Source organism: Aptenodytes patagonicus, chromosome 7 (genome assembly GCF_965638725.1).
Source record: "Aptenodytes patagonicus chromosome 7, bAptPat1.pri.cur, whole genome shotgun sequence".
NCBI classification, from domain to species: Eukaryota; Metazoa; Chordata; class Aves; order Sphenisciformes; family Spheniscidae; genus Aptenodytes; species Aptenodytes patagonicus.
The window spans coordinates 49,901,047-49,916,539 of NC_134955.1; the positions used below are offsets into that span (position 1 = coordinate 49,901,047).

At 37.7% G+C, this 15,493-nt stretch overlaps 1 protein-coding gene across 1 annotated transcript in view; it reads right to left on the reverse strand.

Annotated features, from left to right (window-relative positions):
• The window catches only part of GTF2A1 (general transcription factor IIA subunit 1), a 28,819-nt gene that overhangs the window by 6,927 nt on the left and 6,399 nt on the right, over nt 1-15,493 (reverse strand). The window contains exons 2-8 of the mRNA XM_076345231.1: nt 14,215-14,316; nt 12,265-12,472; nt 9,758-9,822; nt 7,511-7,586; nt 5,541-5,674; nt 4,346-4,666; nt 2,093-2,182 (exon numbers count right to left, since the gene is read on the reverse strand). Of these exons, the coding sequence (XP_076201346.1) occupies nt 2,093-2,182; nt 4,346-4,666; nt 5,541-5,674; nt 7,511-7,586; nt 9,758-9,822; nt 12,265-12,472; nt 14,215-14,316 (996 nt within the window). The remainder of the gene's footprint in view (nt 1-2,092; nt 2,183-4,345; nt 4,667-5,540; nt 5,675-7,510; nt 7,587-9,757; nt 9,823-12,264; nt 12,473-14,214; nt 14,317-15,493) is intronic.

The following is a 15,493-nucleotide window of genomic DNA, read 5'->3' on the forward strand; positions in this document are numbered from 1 at the left end:
CTGCATGGTTTAAGAATTCACTAATCATCTGGAAAATGACAAAACGTCACTGATGATACAAGAGAACAGTTACTGAAGAGCTGCAGAACGATATTACTGCCCTAACTCTTGTAGTAAAACAATGGTGGCATTCAATGTATATAAAGGTAGTAACAATGGAAAAAACAATTCCAACTTACATGGATAGAAAAATGATGGGTTTGAGTTGACAATTACAAGTCAGGAATGAGATCCCAATGTCCTAAGACTTTTCCATAAGATCATCAGCTCTGTGTTCAGTGGGGTCAAAAGCACACATGAACTATTGCAGAACATTGCTACACCACCTAATAAATTGAAGGTTCACCTGTGTTATGAATAGCTCTGATCCTCCCTCAACCTTATCTACCTGTATCAAATAAGATACAGAAGAGTAAAACAGATCTGGAGAATGAAAAAATAATCAAATGTTTGGACAGCTGTACAAATAACAACCAAGCAAAGTATAGCTCTGATTTCAAAGAGATGACTGAGGAGGGTTATGATGATCTGCAATACCATAAAAGGCACCAAGAAAGCAAAGAGGAAACACTCTTCTAAGTAAAGATCTATGAGGTATCATGTGAAACCGATGGGTTAAAAACTAGGTAATTCTCCACACATCACACCATTTATGAAAATTCTTGTCATAAGACAAAGTTTACAAGGATTCAAAAAATAATCAAATTAATTTCTGACAAATTAAGGAAAAAATCCTCTGCTGGCCATTTGATACAAAGCCACTATCTGTCCCTCAAGAGACAGTTCACAGAAGGATGGTAAAATGCTCTACGTGAGCATCACTACCTGTTTGCCCTTGTCTCGTTGTTCCAGAGGCACCCACCATCAGCTGATGCACAACACTGTGCAAGAGGGAACTGCTCAGAACAACTGAGCTGATCCTGTGTGATCCTGTGATTTTAGAGACAAACTGAACGATGATTGTTTGATAACTGATTAAGTCCTTTCAGAGCACGTTAACCATCAGAGGTTAACAATACACATCGTTCCCCTACTGAGTTCACATTCTTAACTTTTAAGGTCAGGATTTCAGAGTACTTCCTGTTGCTCAGCTTTAGCAGCTCCCAACAAGCTTTTCTGACTGCTATTCTGAGGTCCCTCACTATTCTAATGAACCGCCTCAAAACTAACAGGTTTGGATTACAGTCTGGAGGAGACAGATGGCTGGGATGTAGATACTGATACCACTATCCTCTGTCGTAAATTCGCTGTTGAATCTGATGACAAGTCTAAGCATAGTCTGGGCATAACTGATGATTTTCTAACCAAGCCATTCTTCGCAATGTAGAAGTTTTTATTCAACAAGCTTACAGCTTTTTTCTGCTTTAAAAAAAAAAAGATCCTTAGTCATCGTAGTCCAATTAATCTAGCATAGGAAAAGAAAGAAAATCCACGTTGAATAATTTTTCTGCATACTACCTCAGTAAAAAGGTGTCTGATATCCTCTAGATACATTTAAAACAATTCCAGACATGGATGAATCCTTGCATATTCCAGGGCAAATACGCAAGAAGAAATTACTGATTATAGAGGAGGCAAGACAGTTCAGCAGAATTTAAAGCAAAATAAGCAAAAGCATTCCACATTGCCATTTCAGTAAAGAATGCACAGCACAGAAAGAACCTTCTCCCTCTGATAACTATTCTATCATCAAGAAGAGATATTTTTAACGATCAAGGAACAGTTTTCCGCAAGTCTAAATCATAATGACTACTTATTCCATTCATGGCCACAGCAAATGTACATACTTACAATAGTTCACTTCTCCTGGGCCCAGAGGACTGACCATTTGTTACAGGTCACAAAAAGACATGATGAAGAAAACGCAGCCCAATTTTTCTAAGCTTTACTCATTACCAAGTTTAGTACAAACACGTCACACAAACCTGTTTTAAGAACAAACAATAGCTAATTCCTATATTACCATTCACATTATAATCTTTACAGATCTACCTGTACTTAACAGTAACAAAGATGCTACTTAAAAATTATGACTTGATAGGAAGAACAACAGAGAAAGTAGAATTCTTGGATTCTGTTCTGTAGAGATTACCTTATCGTACTGGCACACAACAACATTTTCTGTATCGAACAGTTCTTGTCCTTCCTCATCACTCACATCATCTTCACTGTTAAGAGGCTCCTGAAAAAAACAAATGCAAAAAGTTATGCTGTTTAGTAAGATCAGAGCTGTTACTCTGATTATTCACATGAGGCTACAGTCTTGTCTATGAACTACAGGACCTAAAATGCATTTGAGGTGGGGACTATTAGGCTTTCCAGCACAGGGCTGATGTACATACACTTCCTTCCTGCCCTCCATCCTGAGATGATGTCCTTACCAATTTTAGTCTTCAGTGTCCAGGCCAGATTCCGGGCACTGCAGCCTTTTGTCACCACAACCATTCTTGCCCCTCTACTGTAAATGTTCTGGTGCTTGCAATTTGTCTTCACAAAAAAATTATCATTATGCAGATTTTTATTTTTCTAAAGCATCTAAGCAGTGGAAAGGCGACGTTAGTCACATCATTCCCATGTGCCATTAAAAATAGAAACTCCATGATTTATTCACGTTTGATGTACCACAAACAGAAACAGACCTCGACACATGCAGAAAGTTTTTACAGGAGGGGAAAAAAAGATGTTTTAAGATGATCTTGCATAGATACATACAAAATAACTTCTTCAGATCTTCTAGAATGTATTTTCACGTCCCTTAAAAATTACTTTATTTTCTTCCTCTTTCTGCCAACACTGTTCCAGCAGAAATTTGAGGGTTTTTTTTCATCTCATGTAAATAACAAACATTTCAAAAGTTAAAACAACCTCTAATGAACGCAAAACAACTTTTCTGAAGTCTTCTGTATAATCCTCATCTTCCCACCCACTCCCAAATATACAAGCTAAACGGGGAGATGCTAGTGAGAGAAGAAAAAGGTGTACTCAAGGTCCCAATTCCTTCCGAAGTAATGCTATATTTAAGTGACTTCAAAAGTTTTAAGGAACTGGTCCGCTCATTAAGTAACTGCTGATGAACAAAGGTAGCAAAAATAACAGATCTCTGGCATGCTGGTAATAAAAGTCTTGGCATATAAAAAAATTTCCACAAGAATGCTAGCATTAAGGCACTATTAAAGAACACTTAATATTTAAGCATGACGACCTATACTTAATAAAGCAACTATTAAAACATTCAAACTGATATCAGTGCTGATCAATATAATGGAAAAGTGATGTGAACCCAACCTGTAAGTTGTAACAGAAAAATACTGTTAGACACCACTGCAGATGTACTATAGAAAACCTGATTTAATTCCTTGATAAAAATTGGAATTTTTACCTGCATATACTGCATGAGTGATACAGACTGTGAAATGCTACATATGCTCCTCATATTGGCATTTTAAATGGAATCTTAAAATAATTGGACAGGCTGCAGAGAACTGTGGAAGTGATCTGGCAGTTCAAAATGCATTTTAGGGATAGATTTAGGGAGTACCAAGTTTCCTGTCAGAGACTGAAGTAACAGTACTTTTAGCTTATTAGTATCCCTCCCCCCCGCTCCCCTTTTTTTTTTTTTAATTTTCTTATTCTTGTAAGGCTTTTGGTGCAACACACCAAAACTTAGTAAGAACCACTGGCTCAAGTCCAAAAATCAAGCAAAATCAAAGTCTAAATTAAGCACATACTGTCAAGAATGCAACAAGTTACGAAGAATATTCACTCCTGCTCTTATCTCCCGATTTCATTAAATCAAGGTCAGATGTGTTTCTAGAAGGTGCTTTATAATCAAATTTGAGTTCTCAGGCTTGTTCTAGTATAACAGAAAGCAACGGAGTATCAGTGAGATACAGGTCAGACCACATCTATTGGTCCCCTCAGTGAACTAAGTATTTGCTCTCCTTTTTGTCAATCTTCTTAACACCTTGCTTTTGTATGCACTTAGTCCCAAGTGGAGCTGACTATTTCTGTTTGCTTATGAAGGTTTCATAATTTTATGGCTGACCTCTCCATAACATCAGAAATATTACTGCTGAAGTTTTTAAAAGGGCATTCACAACAATTAACAGTTTTTGCTGTGCCCCCCGCCTTCCCCAGCTGCATTTCAAGGTGCTTTACTAATACACACAGTTTCCACAACTTCGATATGGGAAATAAAAAAACTTGAAGTACAAGGATAAAAGTTATATTCTCAAAATTGTTGGAATATAATATTATTTGAAGCATACAGTTTTCTTTCAAATATTGCAAAACAATTAAAATGAAACGCAAGCATGCTCCAGTCTTCTGAAATAGTGTGGTTTACCTCTTCAACTTGGCCATCTTCACCCCCATCTTTTTCTTTGTCTTCCTCTTCATCATCATCATAGTCTTCTTCCTCATCCTCTTCTTCTTCAGAAGATGTGTCCCCTGCTCCATCAACTTGGAGAACAAGTGGTGCTTGTGGTTGTGCCTGTTGTTGTTGTGGTTGCTGCTGACCAGCTGCAGGAATCTGTGCTTGAGCTGGTGTAGGGGCAGCCACTGTTGTAGGTATGACTTGTGTCTTATTTCCTGTAAACAGGATCTGCTGAGGCTGAATAATCACTCCTGTCTGCTGGGAAATCCCTCCAGGGATAGGAGCCAAAACCTGATGGAATATCATTGCAAGTACTGTGGCTGCTAACATAACAGACCACCACATCACTTACACACAGAAAACAATTAAAGCATATCAATCTGACTTGCACTAATTAGAGAAACAAGAGTTACAAACATTTCACCTATAACAGCTAAATAATTTAATCTTCAATAACATACCTTCTTTCACTACCCGGTGTTCATTTTCTGTATTTTGCATTGCTAAATCTAAGAAAACCTACTTTCCCATTCTAAAACGCTAGCACTACCACCACACCCGAGTTCCAACCACAGCAGAGGAATGTTTAAATTCAAGAAAAGATTATTTTTAAACCTTCTCTATAAAACATTTAACTTTAAAACTCTCTACAAATTGCTATTCATGTTTAAACTGCAAAACTGTGACACCGCTAAATTCAATGCTTACGCAGTCTGGACACACAGTTGACCTTGTAGCTGAACAAAAATCCTCGTAAAACATACTGTATTCACTACTAAAATAACCAAGGGGTGTATGTGTGTTTGTTTTCAGTATTTTCTTCTATATGTTATGTGACACAGAATCATTTTAACCGATAAACACATTTTTAAAAGGATGTAGACTAGGATCATGCACATAACATAATTGTCATCAGGGGACGCACAAAAGAAATTTTAAACTGCAGCCAGTCAGAATTTGGCAAGAATAAAAGTGACATTGAAAACGACATTTCAAAATGGTTCATTTTTAAAAAACATACTTAACACAATTATATCTTTTTTTTTTAGTATACCATTTCTGACTTTGTGTTCTATTTCAACTTGCTCACAAAAATGCAAGCCTCTCTAGTAATCACTAACGTTTTTTCTTTCAAGTGTACCTATTCAAAATTTTTTTTTTTTACCTGCTGTATAACAGGTGCTTGTACTCCGCCAGGCTGCATTTGCGGTATGACCTGCTGCTGTAGAACAACTGGCTGCTGTGGCTGAATGATATACTGAGCTCCATTTGCAGTTCTAACTACTTGGAGGATCTGGCCTGTAATAAAATAAATATCAAATTAATCAAATGTAGAAATTCACCTTTAAAATGATCTGAAGCTTGTTTCCTGGAAGAACACCAATGACAATTAAAGAAGAGCATTTATGTTTCACTTTCACCAGTGAAAAGACACTATGCTATAGCAGCTGTGTCAGAAACAAAGAACTAATAGAGTTGTTTACCATCTAAATATGATCATGAGGTATGCAATCCAAAAATAAATTTACATATGCAAGTCAAAGTCTAATCCTTTAACACAGCAGAGTATTTTAAATATTAGCTCCCACTTATGAACATACCTCATGTTTCAAAAGATAGATTTTACAGATAGAAAGACAAATGAACATATACCAAAATAGGAATACAGGTATTCACACCACAAAAATTCTATCCACTGCTAACACTGTGGTATTTCCAGGGTCCTGTCAGATGATGTCCCTTCCACAGATTCTTTTCCGTCCGATTACCACATTACAAGAAATTCCTCTGTGCATAACTTTCTTTGCAATATTATTGTGCAGTTGCCTTTTTGAAAAATCTATCCTTACGCTTATTATCCACCTCTCCTTTCTATTCCCATAATGCGCGTACTCGATTTTCTTTTATTATCCTATAGCTTTATCATTTTATACCTTCACAAAATACGTCTAAGACTCACACACCTTTGGGGCCCCAACTCTGAAAAGCAAGAGCTAAGACATATTCCAACATTAGTTTTTTACGTTTCTAATCAGAAAGATGGAGGAGGAGAAGAAATTAAATTAGATAATCCTGAACTTCATACATTTCCCTCAAAGACTGATTTTATTTCCTGTTCTCCCTCCACAACAAAATGCAAAGCCCTATTTGCGGAAATAACTAAGTATATCTGAAAGAAGGGACTACCCTAGCCCCTTGTTTAAGAAAACATACTATAAGTATTTGTAACTGAAGAAAAAAATTATGACCATAACAAAAGTAACAAGTGTGAGCCGCAGATTATTCTACACTATGACAAATGTAGATGTGCTTCCTTCAAAATTGGAAAGATTTGAGTTTCTGGAACGGCTACACATTTAAATTTTATTCCAACTACATATCCATTAAACATTCAAATGTTTAAAGCAAGGAGGTTAAGTCCCAGGTGATTCTGAGCAGACTAGATGAATTACTGTAGCCAAAGCAGCAACTGATTCTAGAAAATGAGCTTTCTCAGATCTTCCTTTACTCTCCACGCACAATAGGTCTAGAATCAAGCTTATAAAATCAGCATAATACAAAAAGTACATGAAGCATCAGATATGCTGTTCATAAAAGTAACATTTAATTATATTCTAAGTGTACAGCATGACAGTATTTAAAAATGGTAAATCTAAAATAAAATTAGCATTGCCAGCAAAATTAGAAATTCCACTGTGTGTGCTTAGCAGGTACGAGAAACCTTAAGACATTCCTCATCTGAAGTCACAGATGAAGCGATCCTGCTCTTTTTTATAACCGGTCTAGTATCTGTGCTCAGATCATGCATCACAAAGCTCAGAAATACACTAAGGTGAGGGACAGCAAAGCCTGTCTTCTTGCTTCATGCACTTCTCTAAAAGTGGGGAAAAACCTGCATAGAATCTAACCCACACCACTGTAGGTCAGAACCATAAGGTTCGCAAGACCAGCAAGTCAGTGAGCAAGAGAGTCCAGGAGTCCACTAGTGAAGAGACTGCACTACACCTTGTAAGGGTGGATGCCCAGGTTCTGCCTTTAAACAATATATAGCCGGGAGTAAAGCACAGAATTTCTCCTTCCCAAGCACCCTCAAAACCATTTGTTTTTGTTTGATCTCAATATTAAGACAGTTACCTGAATTTGTAAGTATCTGCTGAACAGGAGTAACGCCAGCAGGGAGAGCCAACGTAGCTGCAGTGGCTGCAGCACTCTGAAATACAAGAAAAGCTTTTTAACCACAGGTTTTATTGCCAGTGTTTCATCTCACAACATACTGCCTGAAAATATATACCTTTTTATTGCTGTTCACAACGTTTGCAAACAAGTTTCTGCAGCTATTGAAATGCCGGCATTAATCAACTGTACATTATGCTACATATAAAAATTATTTTCCTTCTTCCTTAATAGGAAGAAGGCTGAAGCAACAATCACTAAGCATCACACCTTAACCCAGCTCCACATGGTTTCTTGGTTTATCTGCAAGCTCAGCAGATTTTTATTCTCCTCTGCCTTCTCTGCTGAGCTACTACTAGAGTACAACACTGCATTGCTCATGTGGCACTTTTACTTAACACTTTTTCAAAACAGCTAAAGATATAGGCCTACAAATCTGAAGAAACATAAGGTACTGAAGGAACAATCATGTTCGCCTGTCTTGTGAGAACAAGGAGAATTAATCAGGTTTGCACTTTTCTTCATTCTGTAAATGATTTGCATTTCAAGTCCCACATAACACAGCTCTTCTGAGTGAATATACGCATACAGTGAACTGACTGTTCACAGAATGACTAATTTTTTCCTCTCAAGACAGCTGGTTAGAAGAGAAAGCCAAAGACTCTCAATGGGTAATGATTTGAACTTACAAGGAAACTGAATTCCAACACAATTATGGGAGCTCCAAACACAAAAATCTGCATTACGTCCTTAACTCGCAGAGGGAGATGGACTTCTCCAGGGGCCTCTCCATTTCAAGGGTCTAACTTCAGCTGCCGATGGAAAAGCCTCCCTTTCCCCACTATAAAGGAACCATGGCCTATTACTCTTTGCTACCGAAAGGATTTAAACTTTATTACTGGGTAGAGTGCATACTTCATGTTTATAAGAAATATGATCTCCCCATATCGGCTGGTCAATATAGTAGTTACAACTGCCAAAATTAGAGATCAGCAAGCAAAACCGAAAAGTGCTTGTCTGCATCCTCACATCCCAGACAAAGGCAGTTGAATAAACTCTCATTACTCTCTGCCTTCCAAGATATTCAAGGTCTGTCAGATCCATTCTTTAGTACCAACTTAAATGTTTCTAATGAACACAAACAATAATTCCAAATCAATTATGTAACTATTTGCTGAACAGTAGTCTTCTGCAGTACACACTTCATCTACATTTTGACAGCAGCAGTTTTAAAAGCATGGCATACTCACTTTTGAAATACCCATCAAGATCTAACTGAATGAGATAGCAAAAAAAAGTTTAACTGTTGGACTTGGGAAGTTACAAATCACATTGACATGGTTGTAAAACATGTAAGAAAAAGGTAGATGTTAATGTGCTCTCGGCCTCTGGGTAAATCACACTGTTTGACTAATGAAGTTCAGGTTCTTTTCTATAATAAGGTCAGCAGGTAATGGAGAAGTGAAGGCTAAGCAAGCTGCTGCAGTTTTGACCAATCATGAAACTGTTTCATGTGCTTTTACCATAAAAGTGGTAAGAATGCAATGAATTCTGGTCTTAATACACATATTTAACTTGTATTAGCTGTTGTTTTCATCGCTTTGCAAGCAATTTTTTTTTTTTTTAATTAAGCCAGGGCGTTAAAGCAAGGTAAGATAACCAAAATTAACCTCTAGAGATAAAAACTGCAAGAAAAGGGTAAACGACCAGACTCAGTTTTATATACTATTACAAAATTAGTGAATCAAATTAATGTGACCAGAAAAGACTGGTGTGAATTGCTAAGTAATCTCTCATTTGATATAAGCTTAAGTTTCAGAGCAGTTAATGTTTTTTCCTGCATCTAGCAAATACAGTATGCTTGCATCAGTTAATAGTGTTGTGTTGGTATATAACAAGCACATCATCATGCAGATTCATATCAACAGTACTCCAATTTCCGATTAAAAAAACCAGTTTCAGTTAAACACATTTAAAGCAGAGGATCAAGGTAAGTCCTAGATTTGTTATCAAAACTAAAGTCCTGGACTACTGTTCCTAGATTGTCAGTGCAGCAGCAAAACTCAGAGAGATGACAGACAGCTTTACCAGTGTCCCCTAAATTACTTTTAAGCATCTGATGACTTATACCAGACTTGTGTTTACTATTTAATCAAAACAACTTACATAATGACAGTGTATGCATGTATAAACTTCTGCTTTTCTTACCATGCCCGATGCATTCATGTGCGGTATCAGCTTGGAATCTGGCACAATAACCTGCTGCTGAGGTGCTAGAAACAAAAAAAATAGCATTTCATGAAAACTATGCAGTCTGCCCAAAATAACACCCAAGCCAGAATAACTTAGAAAGGACATCACCCAAACATCAGCTGAGCTTCATAACAAAAACAGCTACTGAGCAGTCTCTGATCTTACTGAGTTTTACTCTCAAGACAATATACAACAGCAGCTCTGAGAGGCGATATGGCTACTTCGGCTTTACAGATCTTATTTCAAGGGCTTCAGTTACCTATTGTGACCCTACATAAAGCAAGACTTAAAACACATTTCTGAAATTAAAGGTGTTGGTGAAGTGTTGATTAACTTGCTGATGTCCACTATGAGAGTTCTCCAAAAACATCAATTGACAGTGGTTAACTCTTAAAACAGACTTAAGCAAGGATTTTTGCAAGATGAAGAGTATGTTAACAGGATGCAGCAGTTAGCTTGAGTTAGGTCTAGTTAGCACAGCTGTTAGCATAAGCTCATGTTTTTCATTATCTTTCTAATGTAGCAGAAGCAGATGAAATGTGATCAACCACGTGTCCCGAACAATGAAACAGTTTTGGTGTGCTAAAGGAAATAGATAGCTAAACTATGCAAACAACCTGTTAATCATCTAGAAGTGCAAAAGTGTCCAAGTCTATGGAACAAGCAGGTTGCCAGTGCTAATACCAGTGACAGTAAATTGGAAAATGACAGAGCAATTTTGACCAAACTAATCATCGACAAGATATTCTCCATCCAATCCTATAACCAAGGACGCTTAAGAATACTGGGGATAACAGAGTTTCAGGAAAAGATTCTGGGGAGGGAAGCCCCACAACCTTGCACCAAGATCTGAGGTCATCTCTCCAACTTTCAGGGAACCTAGGGAGGGTAAAAGAGCCCAAGGAAATCTCGTGACCCTGTGCCAGGACCACTCACAGAACAGCAGGAATCCCCATGCTGATTGTCCTGATCTCTCTCTAGGGCTGCACCAGGTCGTGCAAGGAACTACTACATCATCTCCCCCATGGAACAGGGAAGTCAAGTAATTCATAAAACTGCGTATCTATGATTAAAGTGCTTTGATATCCTAATTTCATTTAGCCTCCACACTGTCATTTGGTCATAAGCCACAACACTGGGCAACAATAAATCAGTTTTAAGTGTATTACTGTAGGCAGGATCTTATTCTACCCTAAAACACAAACAGGAGGACAGGGACCTCCATATTAGTGGAGGGAAACCTGGTCAGTGGAGTCACAGCTATTCCCATAAGGGGCCACTAGAGGTCTTGGTGAGTAGACTTTCCAGGCTCTGCTGACTGTAACTTAAGCTGAGACACCTGGATCATTTGAAGGCATGTGTATTTAGGGGTCTTAATCTCAAAATGAATTTTATCCCAACAGTTGAAACTGATTTATACCCAGCCAAAATACAAAGTACTATAAGAAGAAAAAAACAAAACAAACAAAAAACCCCCAAAAAACACACCAAGGAAAAAAAGCCCCAACAACAAGTTCTTGTCACACTAGTTCTCTTCTGTTTTGAATATATGGTGGTTGGGTTTTAGGGGGTTTTTTGGAGGGTGGGGGTGGGGAAACCAACTCATAGCTCTCTTCTGTGCCTATGACAACATAGGTTCTGATCCATGAAATCTGATAAAAAGACTGAAGTCTGTGACTGACTACCACAGATAAATATTTTATGCCACAATTTTAATAGCACACTGAAAACTCAACTCAAGCATTTCACAGGTGGCAGATTTGTTTACACAGCATATATGCAGTAAAATCCAGTAGTATTTATCTTAGTTTTCAAATGAAATTGAAATTGGTGAAAATGTTTCCCTTAAATTATTAATGGAGAATACACAAGACACTAATTATAAGAAACAATACTGTTATGGCTAGCTAAAATATACCTTGAACATCCACACCTACACAGCGTGCAATAAGACCACAAAAACACTCAGCCATTATGCTTTTCACTTGAAACTTGTTCTAACATGAAAAACCATCTCCTACATATACTCAGACTGTTATACAAGTATTTTTCACATCCTAGCATCCAAATTTTTAAAATTAATTTGCTCCTAATGACATTACTACTTCGTGACTAAATTGCCAACTGCGTATGTATATTGGCTTGAAATTACAGAGCTGCTAAAGGATTTTTGACAGAATCTGAAAGTCATGTATTCTGAAAACTTAAGTTACATAGTAGAAGACCAAGAGAAGAATTCAGTTTTTCCAAAATCTTCTGAAGAATATGACTAACACAAATACCAAGATATTTTTCGCCAAGACGGCTCTCTTGACCCATTAAATAGAGGCAAGTAGAGACAAAGTTTAACATAAAGACACAAAGTTATCCATCATATAAACATCCTGCCCTGGATTTAGAATATGCTAAGGAGTTGGTCTAACCTGAGAGTCTTTTGCCAGAGATTAGAGAGTAAGTCTGACCTTGCTGAGACGCTGGAATAAGGACCTGTTGTGGCTGAGACTGCTGCTGCACAGTCTGCTGCGGCTGAGGTTGTGTGTGATGGTGGTGGTGATGATGCTGCTGTTGCTGCTGCTGCTGTTGCTGCTGTTGCACCTGCAACAAAAGCTGCTGCTCTTCTGAATGGAAGCCATCTACAGCCTTGGACTGCATCAGCTTGTTCTCCCACAGCTAGTTTGGAAAAGGAAAGAGAAATCTCTGTGTACAATTTTTCCTCAACAGGATTTGTAACAATATAAAGACAGTACTCCAAAATCAAATTTTTTTTTCACTGTTTATCTTGTGCAGTCTACTTAGCCAAAAAGCCTTTAGGCAAATACAGACTGAAGAGAGAACTCCACAGAGGTAATGTTTTAAGAAGAGGAATTAAATATCCCTTAAGAATTGTCAGTCCAAGATTAAGCTTTAACATTCTTTCTTTCTTCCAAGTGTGGAAGATTCGTAACAACCCTAACAGAAGCATGAATAGAGATAAACTGGTAACTTTAAGCTAGCCTTCAAGTTTTCACTTCTCTACCTTCTTTCTTTCTTACCTCTTTAATCACAAAAATAATTCTTTATTACAGCTTTCCTCAAGCCATTTCTTCTTGGAACTCCTCAATAAAGTTGCTTGAAGACTACTGCCTCATAACACACTTCAACAGAAGCTACCAGTATACCTAAGATAATGCCTCTGTACAAGCATTTACACAGTTGATACCACAGTATCAAATTCAGCTTCTCCAGCCCTTCAGTTCTTGATGTCAGCTGACATGTCTCCCAAGAAAAGCCACAGATGCAAAAAAAGCAGCTCTTGCAGAAAGACAGCAACACAAGTATTCGTAATAGATCAGAGTCAAAAAGACTACAGGCACCCAGGACTCCTGATTTCAAATCCTACTTAGGGCTCTCCCTAAGCCTTCCTCTTCAATACTTCTGTTTTCCTTATTGTCTCTTTCCTCATTCAATCTTTTCTGACATCATTTGCAGAACACATCTGTGACACAAACACCAAGGTGCTTTTCTTATAGCACTCACTCCGTTTCCACCAAGCCAGGTCACGGGTTCATGGAAAAAAGTCTTCACCTGTTTCTGTCTAGCCAAACTCAAAATTCCTTTCCCACTCCATCCTTTTTTTGATACTTCAAAAATACTGAGAGTGCGGGCCGTCTGGCTTTCTGAAGAAGTCCTTATTCAACAGCTGAGATAAGCAGGCACCTACTTTCCCAGTTTCCTTTTACTTTATTTCTTCCATTTTTTTTTTCCCCCTGCCTTTTCCCTTTTGAAGGGCTTCTTTTACTCAGGAAGAATCTGAAGAAAGCCATAGGAGACCCATTAGAGCTCAGGTCAACATCCTGCCTTTCTTTTGGACCCTTGGTAACAGTTCAAACCCACTGTATGTAAAACAGTTCTGATTGAGAGCTTCAGAAAAGTGTGATGCACACAGTGCAATTTATTACGTACCACCCCCCAAAAACAATACTTGTGCAAACCACAAACCATATGTGCAAATATCTGACAATGCATCCGACAATGCAACTCCTCTTCTTCAGAAAGACAAAAACATCAAGCAGAGCAGGCATTTTATTTTTCCTGCAGAGAAACCTTAAGAATTGTCTGCCTCAAAAAAAAAATATTCTCCCCTTTCTTTAAGGATACAACATTTCGGGGACTGAAATAACACTGTGAATTCAGATGCCTGCCGTTAGTTTATGTCAATTTTGACATGCCAGATTGGGGAAGTAAACAAGGTGAGCAGATCTCTCTATACAGCAGTGTAACTCAAATGATATGGGGCTACCGATACGCAGATTAATACAATGCTTAGCTAACTAAAAATTAGTGGTTTTACTGTGTACAACAGCAAGCAGATCCGAAAACCAACTGCTGTATTGGTCTATTAAAAAAAAAAACACTTGTAAGTTGCAACTTACTGTTTTGAGTTCCATAAGAACTTGTTCATCCACTCCTTCATCCAGAAAAACTTCTCTGACATCATTGATGACATCTTCAATTACAGACCTGTACAATTTAGGCTTTAGAAAAAAAAAGTAACTAGTCAGCATTGTTTTGAAATAAATTTATCACTTTAACATTAAAATAAGATTCCCCCCCACAAAAAACCTCTGAAAATTGCATTACAGAATACACTGCATGTTTCTGAGTGACTAAAATATGCAAGGAGGTATAAATCAGCAGAACAGCTCAAATGAGGTGAAAAGGGAAGGGATTGTTTGCTCTCTTTTGTGACATAACTATGGCACAAGAGTTTTCAAGCTAAGAGGAGTGTAATTCAAAACAGAGAAAAGGAGATTGTTTTCCATTCAGTAAATGTTTCCTGCTTGCCAATGTACTGAATATGCAAAGATATTTGCATGTGTGCAAAATATTCATGTCAAAGAACATTAAAAGTTCAAAAGGATATTAGATAAATACAGAGGAAAAACTTGTTAGCACTTGCTAGTTCAACAGGAACCAAACATGGCTCAGAATGATCTCAAGCTGAAAAACACCAAAGGCTCAGAAAACTGGAAGCATTCATGTGAATGTCCTGTTCTTCCTTACACATCTGTTTACAGAAACTATTGAAGACAGGATATTAGGCTAGACAGACTTCTGTTTTCAATCAGTACTTATGTTTTTACATTAGAAATTTTTCAGGGGGAAATACTACAGATACATTATTATTCTATTACGCTGATTTCATGCCTAAACTGTCAACGATAAAGTGATTTATCAATTCACTTTAGGTTGCCAAAAGAAGTTGTGGAGTCTCCATCCCTAGAGATACTCAAAAGCCATCTGGACGTGGTCCTGGGCAACCGGCTTTAGGTGGCCCTGCTTGTGCAGGGGGGTTGCAAGATGGCCTCCAGAGGTGAGTTTTAAAATGCAGGTACAGTTTTAAAAAGAGAATATAAATACTTAACCTCATCAATTAAAGCACAAAATTTAATTCATAGGACCATAGGATAATTGTACTATGCACGTGCTATACCTTTTAAACAGTACAGCTTGGACCTCTCTACATACATGTGAACCCCAACAGTATTTTTGTTGGGTTTAAATATCTGTGCTATCTAACTGCAAGGTAGCACTATGAGCTCTAAATTAGGGTTGATCAATCTGCAGCCTGTGAACCGTATATACTTCACTGACCAAGGCTGTTCCTTGGGTTGGGGGTAGAGCATTTTTAAACCTATCTGAAAGTAGCTA